Below are 13315 nucleotides of genomic sequence, written 5' to 3'. Positions count from 1 at the left end.
TTTTTCACTCGTAACACCACAACGATTTGAATATTTTCCCTTCACAACATTTATTCATATTTTTTTCAGATTGTATTTACAGATTAAAGCTGATGGGAAGAAACCAATTCTTCGTTGGGTTTGTAATTCACAGCGGCGGAAACGGAGCGTTTTATGCGTGGTGCAAAAAGTTAAAAGATGATATTGTCATTGATCATAGATTCTGGTAAGACAAAAGTTGGTAATTTGAAACCTGATTTTTTCTTTTCAGCCCTCCGAACACAAATATACTTTCTAGATGGGTGGAAATTGAGCTAGACGATCGTTTTCGTGTATGCGGTCCAGTGAGAATAATCAACGACTTATTCGAAAGTATACACGACGGAAAATTCGCGGAGGTTTTTAGATAAACAATATTATTAATATTTCTAAATTGTGACTTTCCAGGTGAAAGTTCAGATCAAACCTGAATATTGCTATCATGGCATTGAAATGTTCACTAATGACGAAATGGGATTGATCGGTGATCCGAGACATGTTATTGGAAGAGTAGAAATAGACGGAGTTTATGATGTTTGGATTAGGAGTAGTGAAAAAACCAAAATGTATCATGAAACTGGAGCGAGATGGGTGGTGTCAACGAGGAATATGAATGTGGCACCGGTTTGTGACTTGTTTTTTTCTTCTTCATTAGTTTGATTATTCAGATGAATCGCCGAAATGAATTGCCGTCTTCGAGTTATAATATTGACTCTCAAGCAGATAGAAGTCATTATTCGCGTCGTCGTTCTCCAGAAAATTATGGTTATAATCGTCCACCATCTCGTTCTCCACAAAGAGCACCACAACGATTCGATAACGGTTATGGCAACGATAATTATCGCCGACGTGACGACTGGAATCGGAATTTTTACGATTACCAATCAGCTTCGAATTCAGTTCATGGATCAGACGGGCGACGTTCGCCGGGACCCAGAAATTACTACCAAAACGATAACAATTTCCCCAGAAACCATCCACCGGACAATGAGATCAATAGACCTTATAGAGCTTCCCCATCAGTTCGAAATGAACCAGCATTTGATCGTAACCCTCCGTCGAACAACAGTTATCCATCAAATGAACGTCGCACAAGAACACCTGAGCGGAACATTCAGAGTCAAAGCAGTTATCGTCATTCTCCTGCTCCGCCTCCAGTTAATCATTTGACCTCAAATGCCCCTCAAGAATCAGCTCAACTCTATAAACCAAGAGGTTCTTCGATGTCGTCATCTCAATATAATCGACCAAGAACCCGATGTGATTCTTCACGCTCCAGAGGTGAAACCACTTCTGACTCAGATGATGATGAACCACCTAAAATTACGGGACCCATTCAAAGCGCTAGAGAGCGAGGAGAAAATATAAGAAGAGAATCAGATGGTGTCCCTTCAAAATCTCCAATTCAAAATAATGAGCCAACATCTAAACATGTCTCTGGAAACCAAGCAGTAGTTGAAACACGCCAGGTAGTAATGTGGAAGCAACTACTTTTTATATCATAATATTTCAGGGACAACGTTCTTCCGATGTATCAGTTTTGAATAGTCAGGCTACTCTGGACAAATCCCGCGATCAAGTCAAACAACCAGTATACAAAGTGCAGAAAACAGCGGAAGAGAAGGAAATGACAAAACTTAAAACGGTAATCAAAGCTTGCTTTCTCAGTCAGACAACTGGAATCTAAAATTAAGTGAGATTCCTGTAACAGTAAATGCCTTGAATAGTTTTGTTTTCTAATATTTCATGTATCACAATTTCAGGGCCCATAATCCAAGGGTACATCGAAAAAGGGTACATCTATGAAAAATTTGATCATAGGGTACATTAAATCGAAGGGTACAGTGAATCTTAGGGTACATCGAGGAGCTATGATCACGGGGTACATCTATAGGGTTATCGTAGGGTACATCGAGTCAGAATTTTCATAAAATTTCAGAAGACTCAAAGTTTTCACCAATTTTTGGGAAAAGCTTAACAGATGGAGTTCGGAAACATGTTGATTGCTTTTTTCAGAGGGATGACTTAAAAAGATTTAGCATTAAAAAAGATGCTTCAATCAATTATAGAAACTCCAATATGATCATCTCTCAAATGGTTGTTGGAGTAATTTATATGTATATCATACCTCTGAAAAAAGCAATCAACATGTTTCCGAACTCCATCTGTTAAGCTTTTCCCAAAAATTGGTGAAAACTTTGAGTCTTCTGAAATTTTATGAAAATTCTGACTCGATGTACCCTATGATAACCCTATAGATGTACCCCATGATCATAGCTCCTCGATGTACCCTAAGATTCAATGTACCCTTCGATTCAATGTACCCTTTTTCGATGTACCCTTGGATTATGGGCCCAATTTCAGAAAGTGACCCTCATGAAGAACCTTATCCGTTCTCTAACATCAAGTAAAGAAGTTCGTGATAAAATGATGTTGGCAAGTTTGGAAGAATACGAAGAGCTGATGAGTATTGTCAAACAGTAACTGCAAATAACCGATCTCTATTGTTATTCTAATTCAACTATTTTCTCTAGCCAACTCGTGTACTTGTTTTCTCTTCATATTTTCAGAACCAAATTCTTGTCTCAATAAACAACGCGGGGAAAATTTGAGCTTTCAATGCTTGTGATTGTTTATAAATTGAGGTTATCTCTAATAAAAATAGGAGATTTGTTTGTTCCTATATTCAGATTAATTATATGGTTGTAATCCATCGTTATATCACATCTTCACGGGACTAGATTTAAATTGGACATTTGTACGCTTTATAGTAAAACGAATCTTATCGGAGCATGATGATTGGACAGCAGACGGTGAATGCGTTTGTTGTGAGCAGAGATGATTCAACAGAAACTTTTTACGCATATTGCAATTCAATTGGTCGAGATCTCATTATCGACAAAAATTTCGTGTTCGTTCAATGATTCTTTAAGTACAATACAATTGCGTTAATTTTCAGACCGCCAGACGTTGACATTTTAGGAAAATGGATAAAGGTTCTCGTTTGCCACGAAAATAAAGTATGCCAAAATGTTTTAGTTATCGACGATCTTTATGAATGCAGAGTCATGCAGGGATTACCCGAGGTTTGAATATTTGTTCTCCTTTTCTTTCTCAATTCTTTTTTTCAGATAAAAGTTGATATCGAGCACGTTAGTCGCTTTGAAGACAAGTTCGAAATGTTTCATCACAATTTTTTTGGATTCATTTGTGATGTCAGAAACGTGATCAAAGTTGTTGAACATGCTGTTTCATATAATGTCTGGATTGTGCGCCATAGGGAACCAGGAACCAATTCCCGTTGGAGAGTTTCAGTCAAACAAGATAATGTTGTATCGATAAACTTTCATGTGAGTTTATCAGCCATGAATTTCAATTTTTCACAGTTAAAATGAGTTTTCTTCAGAACCATCAACCTGATCTCAGAGTGGTTGAAGGAGTTATTCACAGCCACAACGCAGAAGGTGTTGGATATACAGCATGGTCGAAATCAGAGCCCACACATCGAATTTTCATAAACTATTCCTTATGGTGAGGTTGGTTCGAATGAAATCTTCAAAAAAATAATAAAAATTTCAGCCCATCAGAAGAAGACTTGCTCGGATTATGGTTCAAAATTCAACTTGATGATAAAAGTGATGCTCAAAGTCTGGTCTCACGTATCGACAGTCCGTTTCCAACTCGTGTGAAATCTAATGTCGTTGAGGTAGTTCCAACTTTGTTTCGTCATTTACCAATTTTTCCCTCTTCAGATTCTAGTTCAATTCGAGTGTGTCCCGAATGCTTCTGATCGAGCAGAAGCGTTACATCATTCGTATTTCGGTTATATCTGTGACCCAAAAAATGTTTTACCGGGTCCAGAAACTGGCGAGACTTATAGTGGATGGATTGCATATCATCATAAAGCTGACACAAGCTCTCGCTGGCGACTGGCAACACAGCAAACTATAAACGGGCCATTGGTAAATTCAATTTACAATCTCAAGAGCAAGTTTATAATGTTTTAGTTTCGGGATCAACGACCAGAAGTCAGAAGTTCTAACAACGAAAACTTTCAATACCGAAGTCGGTCCTCTTTGAGTCATCGTCGCTCTCCCTCACCAACAATCATAAATGAATATGATGAAACTGACGATACTGTAAATGGGCAATTGATGTCTTCCCCGTACACAAACGCGAAAGAACACAAAAGTCCAATCAATAGTACCAAAGGATATGAGCGTCACATTCCCAAATCTCATCATTCGTCTCATTCACCCTCCACTGCACCTAACATTAATAACAGTCGTCAGATCAATAACCACTTCCCAAGAGATTCCTCTCCACAACTCAATATTTCAGTCAGTCGTCCTATAGAATATTCGCAGAGAAACCAAACGATGAATCATCGGTCTCCGAGTAATCAATCATTTAGAGGTGAAACTACAGACGACTCTGAATATTATGAAGATTCTGATGAAGAATTCAAAGATTTGGCTCCTTATGGAAGATTCGAGGGTCTCGAGAATACCATGACAGAAGAAGATAGATGCTCTCCATTGCCTCAAAAATCTCGAGAAATTAGTACTACAAAAAATCAGAAATACGGATATAATGATGATCATCAGGTAATTTATTTTCAATACATTTAATTCAGACCTTGTTTTTTTCAGTCAACTTCCACTTACATGGCAGTCAACCAATATGGAGACTCCAATCATATTCCTGATCAAAATGCGCATCAGACCGAGACAAAAAATCAGAAAACGTCAGAGAAGCGAGAGATCCTTCGTCTTAAACTGGTAATATACTTTTTCAAAAGTTTATATGAGTTAGTTCGTTCCTGGGTCTTACTCAACGGATATTATTCTAAGACTCCCGAAAGTTATATTTTTCTCAACTGAATATTTCAGGAAAAACGCGAGATGGAGGCCTATTTCTCAACACTCGTCGCGGATGCAGAAGTTTTGGAGGAATTGCGATTCGCAGACATCGAGAAATTCGAGGAACTTATGAGAATTATCGAAGAAGATCAAATCAAAAATTAACTATCTCTGTTCAGCACGTCATATTCAATATGCAATATAATTTATAGAAAATCACTTTCAACATTTCGATTGCCTTTCACCTTGTTCCATGTCTTTTACAAAGCTTTAAGCGAAATTCATGTTCTTATGTTTTTCATTGGGTTTTTCATCTATGTAATAATTTACAGCATCTTCTTGTTAACATAATACACTGATCTCATTTTTACTTGTTCGGTCTACTGTAATATTTCGTTGCTACGCGATTCTATAATCTCTGAACCCTGAAACAATTGTTCTGGTGCATTACAGTTAATTTTCAGCTCGAAAAAATACAAGAAGTTGCATGTCGTAGTTATGAATACGACAACTGTTGAGGCGTTCGTTCTCAGCAATTCGAGACAATGTGATGCATACTTTGCGTTTTCAAAAGAAGTATCTCGTGACCTGATCATCAATTATTGCTACGTGTTCGTTTCCTAGTTTTGATTTGTTCATTGCTTGAATGTATCATCTTCAGGCCACCGGGAGTAAACCTTTTAGGAAAATGGCTCAGAGTTTTGATACGTGACAACTCGGCCGTTCAAAAGGTTGTCATTATAAATGACATATTCGAGAGTCGGGTTATGGATGGAATTCCAGAGGTTAGTTGATACAAAAGTATGTAAAATGCGAATAAAAAGTTCAGATCAAAGTCCAAGCCGAGTACGACGGAAGGTTTGAAGATAGACTTGAAGTATTTAAGCATGATTACTTCGGATTCATCTTCGATAAGTCGTGTTTAATCTCAAACGTTGGAAGAGACGCAATGTATAGTTTTTGGATCACACGATACCATGAGCGGGGATACAGCTTTCGCTGGCGAATTTCTCACAGTGATGTAAGCATAATTCAGAATAATACATAACGTTTTTTGAATTTTGCAGAATAACTTCGTGAGAACTGATGAAGCAATTGTTCACAGTTATTCTCTTTATGATAATGGATATATTGCATGGGCCAAGTCAGAACCAAGGACGAAAATTTTCGTTGACAACACTGTCTGGTAAATAGTTTTTTTTTTCAATCTCGTAATAAACACTTTTCCTTCAGTCCACCAGATCAAAACATGATTGGAAGATGGATTACTGCCTCTATCGACCGTAATAATAGAATAATAAATTCAGTTACTGTGATTGATGATGTGTATGAAACTCGCATGAAATATGGTTCCACAGAGGTTTTCAGAAATTAATTTTAAAATTAAAAAAATAACGTTTATTCTAGATTTTAATCGAGTTCGAGATGGGTACTGAACCGGGAATGTTCTTCAATCACTATTTCGGTAACATTTCTGATCCAAGAAATATGGTTACTCGAGTTGAAAGGGGTGCATGGTATAGAGGATGGATTATTTTTTACATTGAAAAAGGAGTGGATACGAGATGGCGTCTATCAAAATATCAATCTATCGAAGGACCATTCGTAAGTGTTCTCAGATATGGAAATAGAAACATAATTTGATGAATTTAGTTCAATAAATTGGTGAGCAATCAACGCCGAAATTCCTATGGCGATTATGAGCAGAATAACACCAGAAATCATCGGAGCTTCTCACCAGATGTATTAAATCATTATAACAATGATTATAACGATAGGAATCCAACTCATTCGACATCTGATTCAAATACCAAACGTGGTCAACTGTGGGATATGCCTCCAGGTAGAAACCTCTTCGATGATGGAGCCCTCTCGCGATTTACTTCAAACGAGAATCCGATTCCATCTGATGGCAATAATTTCCATGAGAGCAATCCTTTGTCTGGACGTTTACCGAACTTCGAAAAAGAAAATAGTGAAGACTATCCGCATACTCATTTTGAAAACCGGACGCCACATCTGGATGAGCGTAGAAATAGAAATAATCTGGAACGCCATAAAAATGAAGATTCGAAGCTAGATTCGTTCAAACATGAATCTAAATTTGTTCGTTCCGATCGTATAAAGATTTCTGAGAAAAGAATCAGTCCTGAATCAGAAATCACTGAGTCTCGTTTGAATGATACTGTTGTTTCAGATTTAGAGTACTACACGTGCTCAGATGAAGAAACCAAGGAAGATAATAGACATAACCAGAAGTCTAATTGTAGAGTTTCTCATCATAATGACTCTGAATCTTCCTCTATACATCGGCGATTGAACGAGAACCAAGATGCTTTGAATGTCGAAACGGTAAACTATAAATAGTATATTAGAATTTTCCAGAGACGTTTATTTACAGAAAATCGTTGTCAAAAAACCTTCGAATTCTTTCCACTCAAATGAGTCCAAACCAGTAGCCAACCATACGAAATCAGAAAATGAGAAAGAAGTCAGAAGACTAAAACTTGTGAGTTCTTTTCCATTTCGTTGTGTTCCTGCTTTTGAAGAACTATATTCTTGTATGCCATATGTTTTCTGTTGCGTAACATCAATAAAAGAGCTTTATTTCAAAAGTTATTGATGTTCGTTTCCTTCTCTCACACTCTGCTCCTCCATTTGCCGTTTCTTCTCACTCATTTCGCATCATTGTGAAGAGAAAAGATGAGTTTTTTCCTAGTTCTGTTTCATCGAATTTCTTCTTTTCACCTTGTTTTGTTTCTCAGCTGCTGAGAGTAAAGGCGTTTGAAATATTTGCTTTCCTCTTTTTACAGCGTTCGTTTTAATTTCTATTTTTTCAGGAAATCTTGCGAATGAGTCAATTGGTGAAATCTTTAACAATGGAAAGTTTCGTTTCTAGACAGATGAGACTTTCCAATCCCGAAGATTACGAAGAATTGATGGAATTAATTGAAACTTGAATCTCCTAATCATTATGTTTTGTTCATATTTTAGACTTCTTTGTTCATATGCATTTTCTTGCTCAAATAATTAGTTCAAAATAACTCAATTCTGTTTTATTCCCAAATTCCCTCCCCTACCCTATCCGTGTTCCACTCCGTTTTTTTTCGGTTATCAAACTCTTCTTGTCACACTTGTTCAATTCTTATAATGCATAATAATACTGGTTATGTTTTACTCATCTTGTACGAGTTCGTTTCATCGAACACATATTTTGAATTGAAGGGAAGGGCCAATTTATCATTCATTAACCATCAAGCCATCAATTTCAGATGAAACATACCTTGAAATTACCTCTTCTCATCGGAGTCGCTGGTGGAACCTCCTGTGGAAAGGTAGTTTTTTGAACAACATGATGTTCAATTACGTATTTCATATTTCAGTCTACAATTGTCGAAAGAATCATTGAGAACCTAGATGAAAATGCAAAGCAGAGCGGAAGAGTGAGCTCTTAATTTAAAAGATTATCATCAATAAATTCGTAATTTTTCAGCAAATCGAAATCGTTCATCTATCTCTTCACTCCTTCTATAGAGAGTTGTCAACCGAGGAGAAAACGCTTGCCAGAGAAGGAAAGTTCAATTTCGATCATCCGGATCAGATCAATTTCGAACTTCTCGCAGAAACTCTTCAGAAGATGATCGATGGACAAACTGTAGAAATACCGAAATACGACATGATCACCAGTTCAATGTGAGCAACTTTAATCAAAAGTGATATTCAAAAATTGAAAATTTCAGGGTTGGAAAAGATGTGGTCGAACCTGCAAAAGTGATCATCATCGAAGGAATACTTCTTCTCTACGACGAGCGTGTTCGCAAGCTTCTCTCCACTAAACTCTTCGTCGAGAAAAATGCGGAAAGCCGTCTCAGAAACCGAATCGACACATACATGCGTGATTATCACCGTACCCCACTCTCCATCATCAGACAATACACTGAGTTCGTTAAACCTGCATTCGAAGAGTTTTGTCGACCAACGAAGAAATATGCCGACGTTATTATTCCACGTGGAGCCGACAATCATGTGGCTACCGATCTCATCGCGAAGAATCTGCAGGTAGGAATATGATGCAGACACAATTCTGAAATCGAGTTGTAGCAAAAAATGATAATTTTCAACTGATGAAGCACGCTTAATGCATTCACTTTGCTGTGTGGAAAATAACAACAGTAAGATTCTTTATGTTAATTGTATAGAAAATGTATCGCATGGCTCTCAGCGAATACTATAGTATATGTACTAAAGAGTTTCCATATAAATCTAAGTTTTCCAGGAGACATTCCGCAAGATTGTAGTCGATGGTGACGCCGAGGAGGAAAAAGAAAACGATTTTGTCACACAAGGAAGCATCCGCCGTCCATATTCTCGTCCACATTAAACGTTCTCCTCGTTGATTTTTCCCATGTTAAATTACTCTGTCATCATTCGTTTTCACTTCGAACTTCTAGATATTCTACATCCGATTCAGCAGTATTTCTTCATCCCGTTAGTTTTCAATGTTTCCCGTGTTTAGAGCTATTTCTATAAGTTCACTTTCGTTTTGCTAACTGTTGTTCTCATTTATTTGTTGTTTCCTACAATTTTTAAGTTACTCCCATGACTCTATCGCTTTATCGGTTTCCTCCAGAATAGACATAATAAAAGAGCGAGAGTTTTTATTGAATGATGAAGGAAAACATGCAGAAGAACAGTGCATAAATATTAAAATGTGAGAAGATTCTTGTGGATAACTCGTGCAAATAATTGGTGTTGGAAAGTGGGAAGAAGAGATCTAAAGAAATGTCGTGGTTTAATCGATCATGATTTCGTCGCTGGCTCGCATTGGTTGTTCTTTCAGATCGATTCTCTGCTTCATTGCGAACTGGAATTGGCATGATCCTTTGCTGACAAGACGGACGACACGATTATGATCAATGCTGACCACTTGTTTGACCTGAAAATAGAGAATTGAATATTTGATACTTGTAAACGATATTCAGCTCCTGATTTTTTTTTATATAATCACCTCTTTCTTGCAATGTGGACTATCCAGTTGAGCACGGAAGACTTCAGCAATGGCAACACGAATTGGCATTATGAGAGCATTGTCACGACGTCTGGAAATAGTTCATCATACCCAAATTAACATTTCCTTTTTTCCCCTTTGATTTGTTTCGGAACAAAACAAAATGCCCTTTACATTTCTCAAATTGACATTTATTATACTTTTACCAGTCAATCGGGTAAGTTGGTGCGACCAATGCGCAATGAGGTACAATGCGACCCTATTATTATTATTATTATTACAATTGTATTGAGTAAGTGGGAGTGAGTGAATTGTGGCCACCGCCACTGTGAAATGACCGGATTATGCGCCCTCCCAGGAATAGAAGGTACTGTATTTAGAATGTTTGTTGATCTAATGTTATAAAAGAAATACATCTAGAGAATTTCTGAATCTATCCCGGTTGAATTCTCGAATTAGAAGAAGACGACGAACCTTCTGATGGAAACGACAACAGTTCCAGAAAGTCTCGAAACGACTGAATACGTTCCTCTGTAGTTCATTTCCTCAATGATGATCGATGCTTCAGTCATATAGTGGGGTGGAACAGACACATTACTGTCAACTCCCCATGATAGAATCTCTGTTTGACAGTTCTCATTGAGATTGTTGAAATGCATCTCATGTTTAAAACCGGCTTTGAGCTCAGCGATTTCACCTGAAAACAAAGTAATTTTTGAATGGAATGGACTGTCGTCTAGGCGCCAAACATTTGTTTTGTCTACCTATTTGGCATCGTTTCAAGGTTGTTCTTTCTCGTTTTGTACTGTGAGACAAAGAAAAAAAAAGGAACTTACATGGCGTTTTGAGTGTCAACTCTGCTTCCGTTCCGATCATATATCCTTGTTCGCGTGCCACTGAACATAGTGATTCAGTAGTTCGTTCAGTTTTGAATGAATATTCTTGTGGTCTGAAAATTATATTATTCAACATTGGGGTATTCCACTCGAGGCAGAAATATATCCTCTTCAGAAACAAGAGATCAATATCCAGACTATCCTCGTTTTAGGGAACATACCGGTTAGTGCTGTTGGTGTAGATCGATTTGAACAGAGTGTACGGTTTCGATCCAGCTGGTTGGAAGTGAGAGTAATCTGGATCCTCTGATACGACGATGAGATGCTTTCGATTCTGAAAATAATTCAACTTCCATATGTTTTCCCCTCGTCCATTTGTGCTAATCGAGTTCTCACTAACGCACGCAGGGAAGCTTCTAAAGACAACGCAAGTCGGAAATTCCCACGAGAGCTTCTTTTCCTTCTTCTTCTTCTTTTCTGTCCCGTTTCGAGAGAATGTGCTCATCATCAATAAACGAGCGACACATTGGGAAAAAGAGAGCTCATTTTGTAAATGGGGCGGAAGGGAAAAAGAAGATAATCTGACGATGTTTCAATGAGCAGAGGGAAATTATCAAGTGACACGTGAATATATCAGGCCACATGTCAACTGCGAAATATCAAATATTTTGAAACTTTATTCAGATCCTTCAAATAATTCTCTTTCTCATATTTCAGTATTTCTCTCTTCATTTCAGGACCTTCTTCTCTAATCCCACTTTTAATTTCGCTCTTCTTCTTCTTCTTCTTCTAATCGCCTCTAGGCCTGTCTTTTTTCTTCTTTTTCTTTCCCGTAATACCTTCTAAAATGTATGTAAATATGCCGTCCTTCTCTTTTCTTTTTTTCCTCTATATTCCCATTTTCAATCCTCTCTCATATCAATCAACAGACACCACGACACCGGTATAAGAGGTCATTCTCTTTAATTAGAGGGTTTCATTCCGATAGTTACAATGGATTGTAAAAATGTGGATGGATAGAGAGGAGAGGGATAGATGACTGGCTCATTAGAGCGTTTCAAAATCACCCAAAACTGGGAAAAGAGAAACTCGTTTTCTTTTGAATTTTGAAAATGAAAGAGAGTGGGGAACCAAAAGAATTCGAAAAGAGAAGACGTGAGAAGAAGAAAAAGAAGATGGAAGTAGAGAAGATCGAGTTACCGGATCTATAATATTCTCCGTCTTTCTTCCATTTTCTTGACCCCATTTATTTCGAAATTGAGGGGTGACTAAGTGAGTGGATAGAGGTGGGAGCACGAAACGGTGCTCATTGGCACTTGATGTCAAATCAGCTCGCAAATAGGTCTATGTCTCTTCGAACATCCATTCTATCACCTCGATCCTTTCACACAAGACAACAAACAACCGGTGGTTTTGCGCGCACTTTTCAATTGAATCCGAAGGCGACACGCGTCATATCATATTGAGAAATCGGAAGACGGTTGAGAATGAAAAGAAGATGTGACACCGAAGGGTCAGATGCCATGAAATGATAGGCGTGAACGAAATTCAGAAGAAGTAAGAGATGGGAATAGTTTACAAGAATGGTTTGCTTGCTTACTAGTGGAGTTTGTACATTCAGAATCCATCAAATAAAACTGGGCTGCAGTGGAAGCTCATTTTAATCCACTCTGACATAAAATTGCATGCAACCAGCTGGTTTTAATCTAGTGGTCTTTCCTTACTTCCCTCTTTATTCTCTGATTTACCTCAACTATTCAAATCTCTATTACCTCTTTTGGGTTAAACGGTTTCTATTATTTTCTCATCGGCACGCGCCTTCTTCTACAGTAATAAATTGGTATGCGGAGAGGCGGTTGAAAACAAAAGAAGAGACATTTCTCGGAGATGAAGAACTATTCTAGGTCCCCTCTTCGGTGCTAAGACGATTTGTGAAAGAAAGAAAGAAGAAGAAGAAGATGGCCTTCGGATTCACTAAGGTTGATCTTCTCAAGTGGTGTTGGCCCAGTGGTGACTTACGATTACAAACTCGCAGTCATCCCGATCGATTCCACGAAAATCATCGATTCGAGTCTTACGGAGTGATTGAACGTCTTGAAACTGATGCCATGCGTAATCTTCGAGAATTTGATCAACGTCGACGTGGTTCATTTTCTGAAAAGAGATAATTAGAATATAAGAGGACGCAGAAAACTAGTACGAGTCAGTCAAAAGTGAAAAACATTGAGAATAAAAGTAAAATGAAGCCAATCAGTGGCAGCGAGCGAAGAGAAGAGAATCCCAGGAGAAACTCTTCTCATCGATAAATGAGTCAATGAGTAGAGTATGAGAGACTCATAGATAACAACAAAGTAGAGAAAAGAAGAGAATGAAACTCGAAAATTACACAGATTATCATGTTAGTAGTATCAAAATGATAACATTACGGTTGAGAGAACACAAACTCGAATGAAAAAGAGTTGTCTGTTGCTCGCCTACAAACAAGAAAGTGACGGGCACAGAGTTTTGAAAAGGAAACCGACACAATGGAAGCGGTTGAAAAGAACCAAAAACGGACCGAAGAAGAAAGAAGAATAGAGACCGGTTGAATA

At 37.8% G+C, this 13315-nt stretch overlaps 5 protein-coding genes across 5 annotated transcripts; 4 read left to right on the top strand and 1 right to left on the bottom strand.

The window, feature by feature from the left end:
- Nucleotides 1-92: 92 nt before the first annotated feature.
- GCK72_014252 (uncharacterized protein) lies at nt 93-2502 on the top strand (the record flags this gene model as incomplete). Its single annotated transcript, XM_053730203.1, has 6 exons — nt 93-205; nt 251-377; nt 427-642; nt 687-1487; nt 1532-1663; nt 2383-2502. The coding sequence occupies 6 exons, from the start codon at nt 93-95 to the stop codon at nt 2500-2502; spliced, it is 1509 nt and encodes a 502-aa protein (XP_053584975.1).
- Nucleotides 2503-2810: 308 nt separating this feature from the next.
- GCK72_014251 (uncharacterized protein) lies at nt 2811-5045 on the top strand (the record flags this gene model as incomplete). The annotated part of the gene is made up of 9 exons (XM_003100717.2): nt 2811-2929; nt 2978-3104; nt 3150-3368; nt 3425-3549; nt 3598-3724; nt 3771-3980; nt 4026-4625; nt 4671-4799; nt 4911-5045. 9 exons carry the CDS (start codon nt 2811-2813, stop codon nt 5043-5045), a joined length of 1791 nt encoding a protein of 596 aa, XP_003100765.2.
- A 333-nt stretch (nt 5046-5378) lies between these two features.
- Nucleotides 5379-9261, top strand: GCK72_014250 (uncharacterized protein; the record flags this gene model as incomplete). Its single annotated transcript, XM_053730202.1, has 13 exons — nt 5379-5491; nt 5542-5665; nt 5710-5901; nt 5948-6066; nt 6114-6240; nt 6288-6485; nt 6534-7232; nt 7282-7389; nt 8153-8215; nt 8264-8323; nt 8374-8573; nt 8621-8939; nt 9157-9261. The coding sequence occupies 13 exons, from the start codon at nt 5379-5381 to the stop codon at nt 9259-9261; spliced, it is 2427 nt and encodes an 808-aa protein (XP_053584974.1).
- A 411-nt stretch (nt 9262-9672) lies between these two features.
- On the bottom strand, nt 9673-12875 carry GCK72_014249 (uncharacterized protein; the record flags this gene model as incomplete). Its single annotated transcript, XM_003100700.2, has 6 exons — nt 9673-9816; nt 9889-9979; nt 10363-10585; nt 10725-10837; nt 10946-11058; nt 12744-12875. 6 exons carry the CDS (start codon nt 12873-12875, stop codon nt 9673-9675), a joined length of 816 nt encoding a protein of 271 aa, XP_003100748.1.
- On the top strand, nt 12683-12892 carry GCK72_014248 (uncharacterized protein; the record flags this gene model as incomplete). The annotated part of the gene is made up of 1 exon (XM_053730201.1): nt 12683-12892. The coding sequence occupies one exon, from the start codon at nt 12683-12685 to the stop codon at nt 12890-12892; it is 210 nt and encodes a 69-aa protein (XP_053584973.1).
- Nucleotides 12893-13315: the final 423 nt, after the last annotated feature.

Source organism: Caenorhabditis remanei, chromosome IV (assembly GCF_010183535.1).
Source record: "Caenorhabditis remanei strain PX506 chromosome IV, whole genome shotgun sequence".
NCBI lineage: Eukaryota > Metazoa > Nematoda > Chromadorea > Rhabditida > Rhabditidae > Caenorhabditis > Caenorhabditis remanei.
The sequence above is the reverse complement of the archived record's forward strand: the minus strand, read 5'-3'. Positions and strand labels throughout refer to the sequence as shown.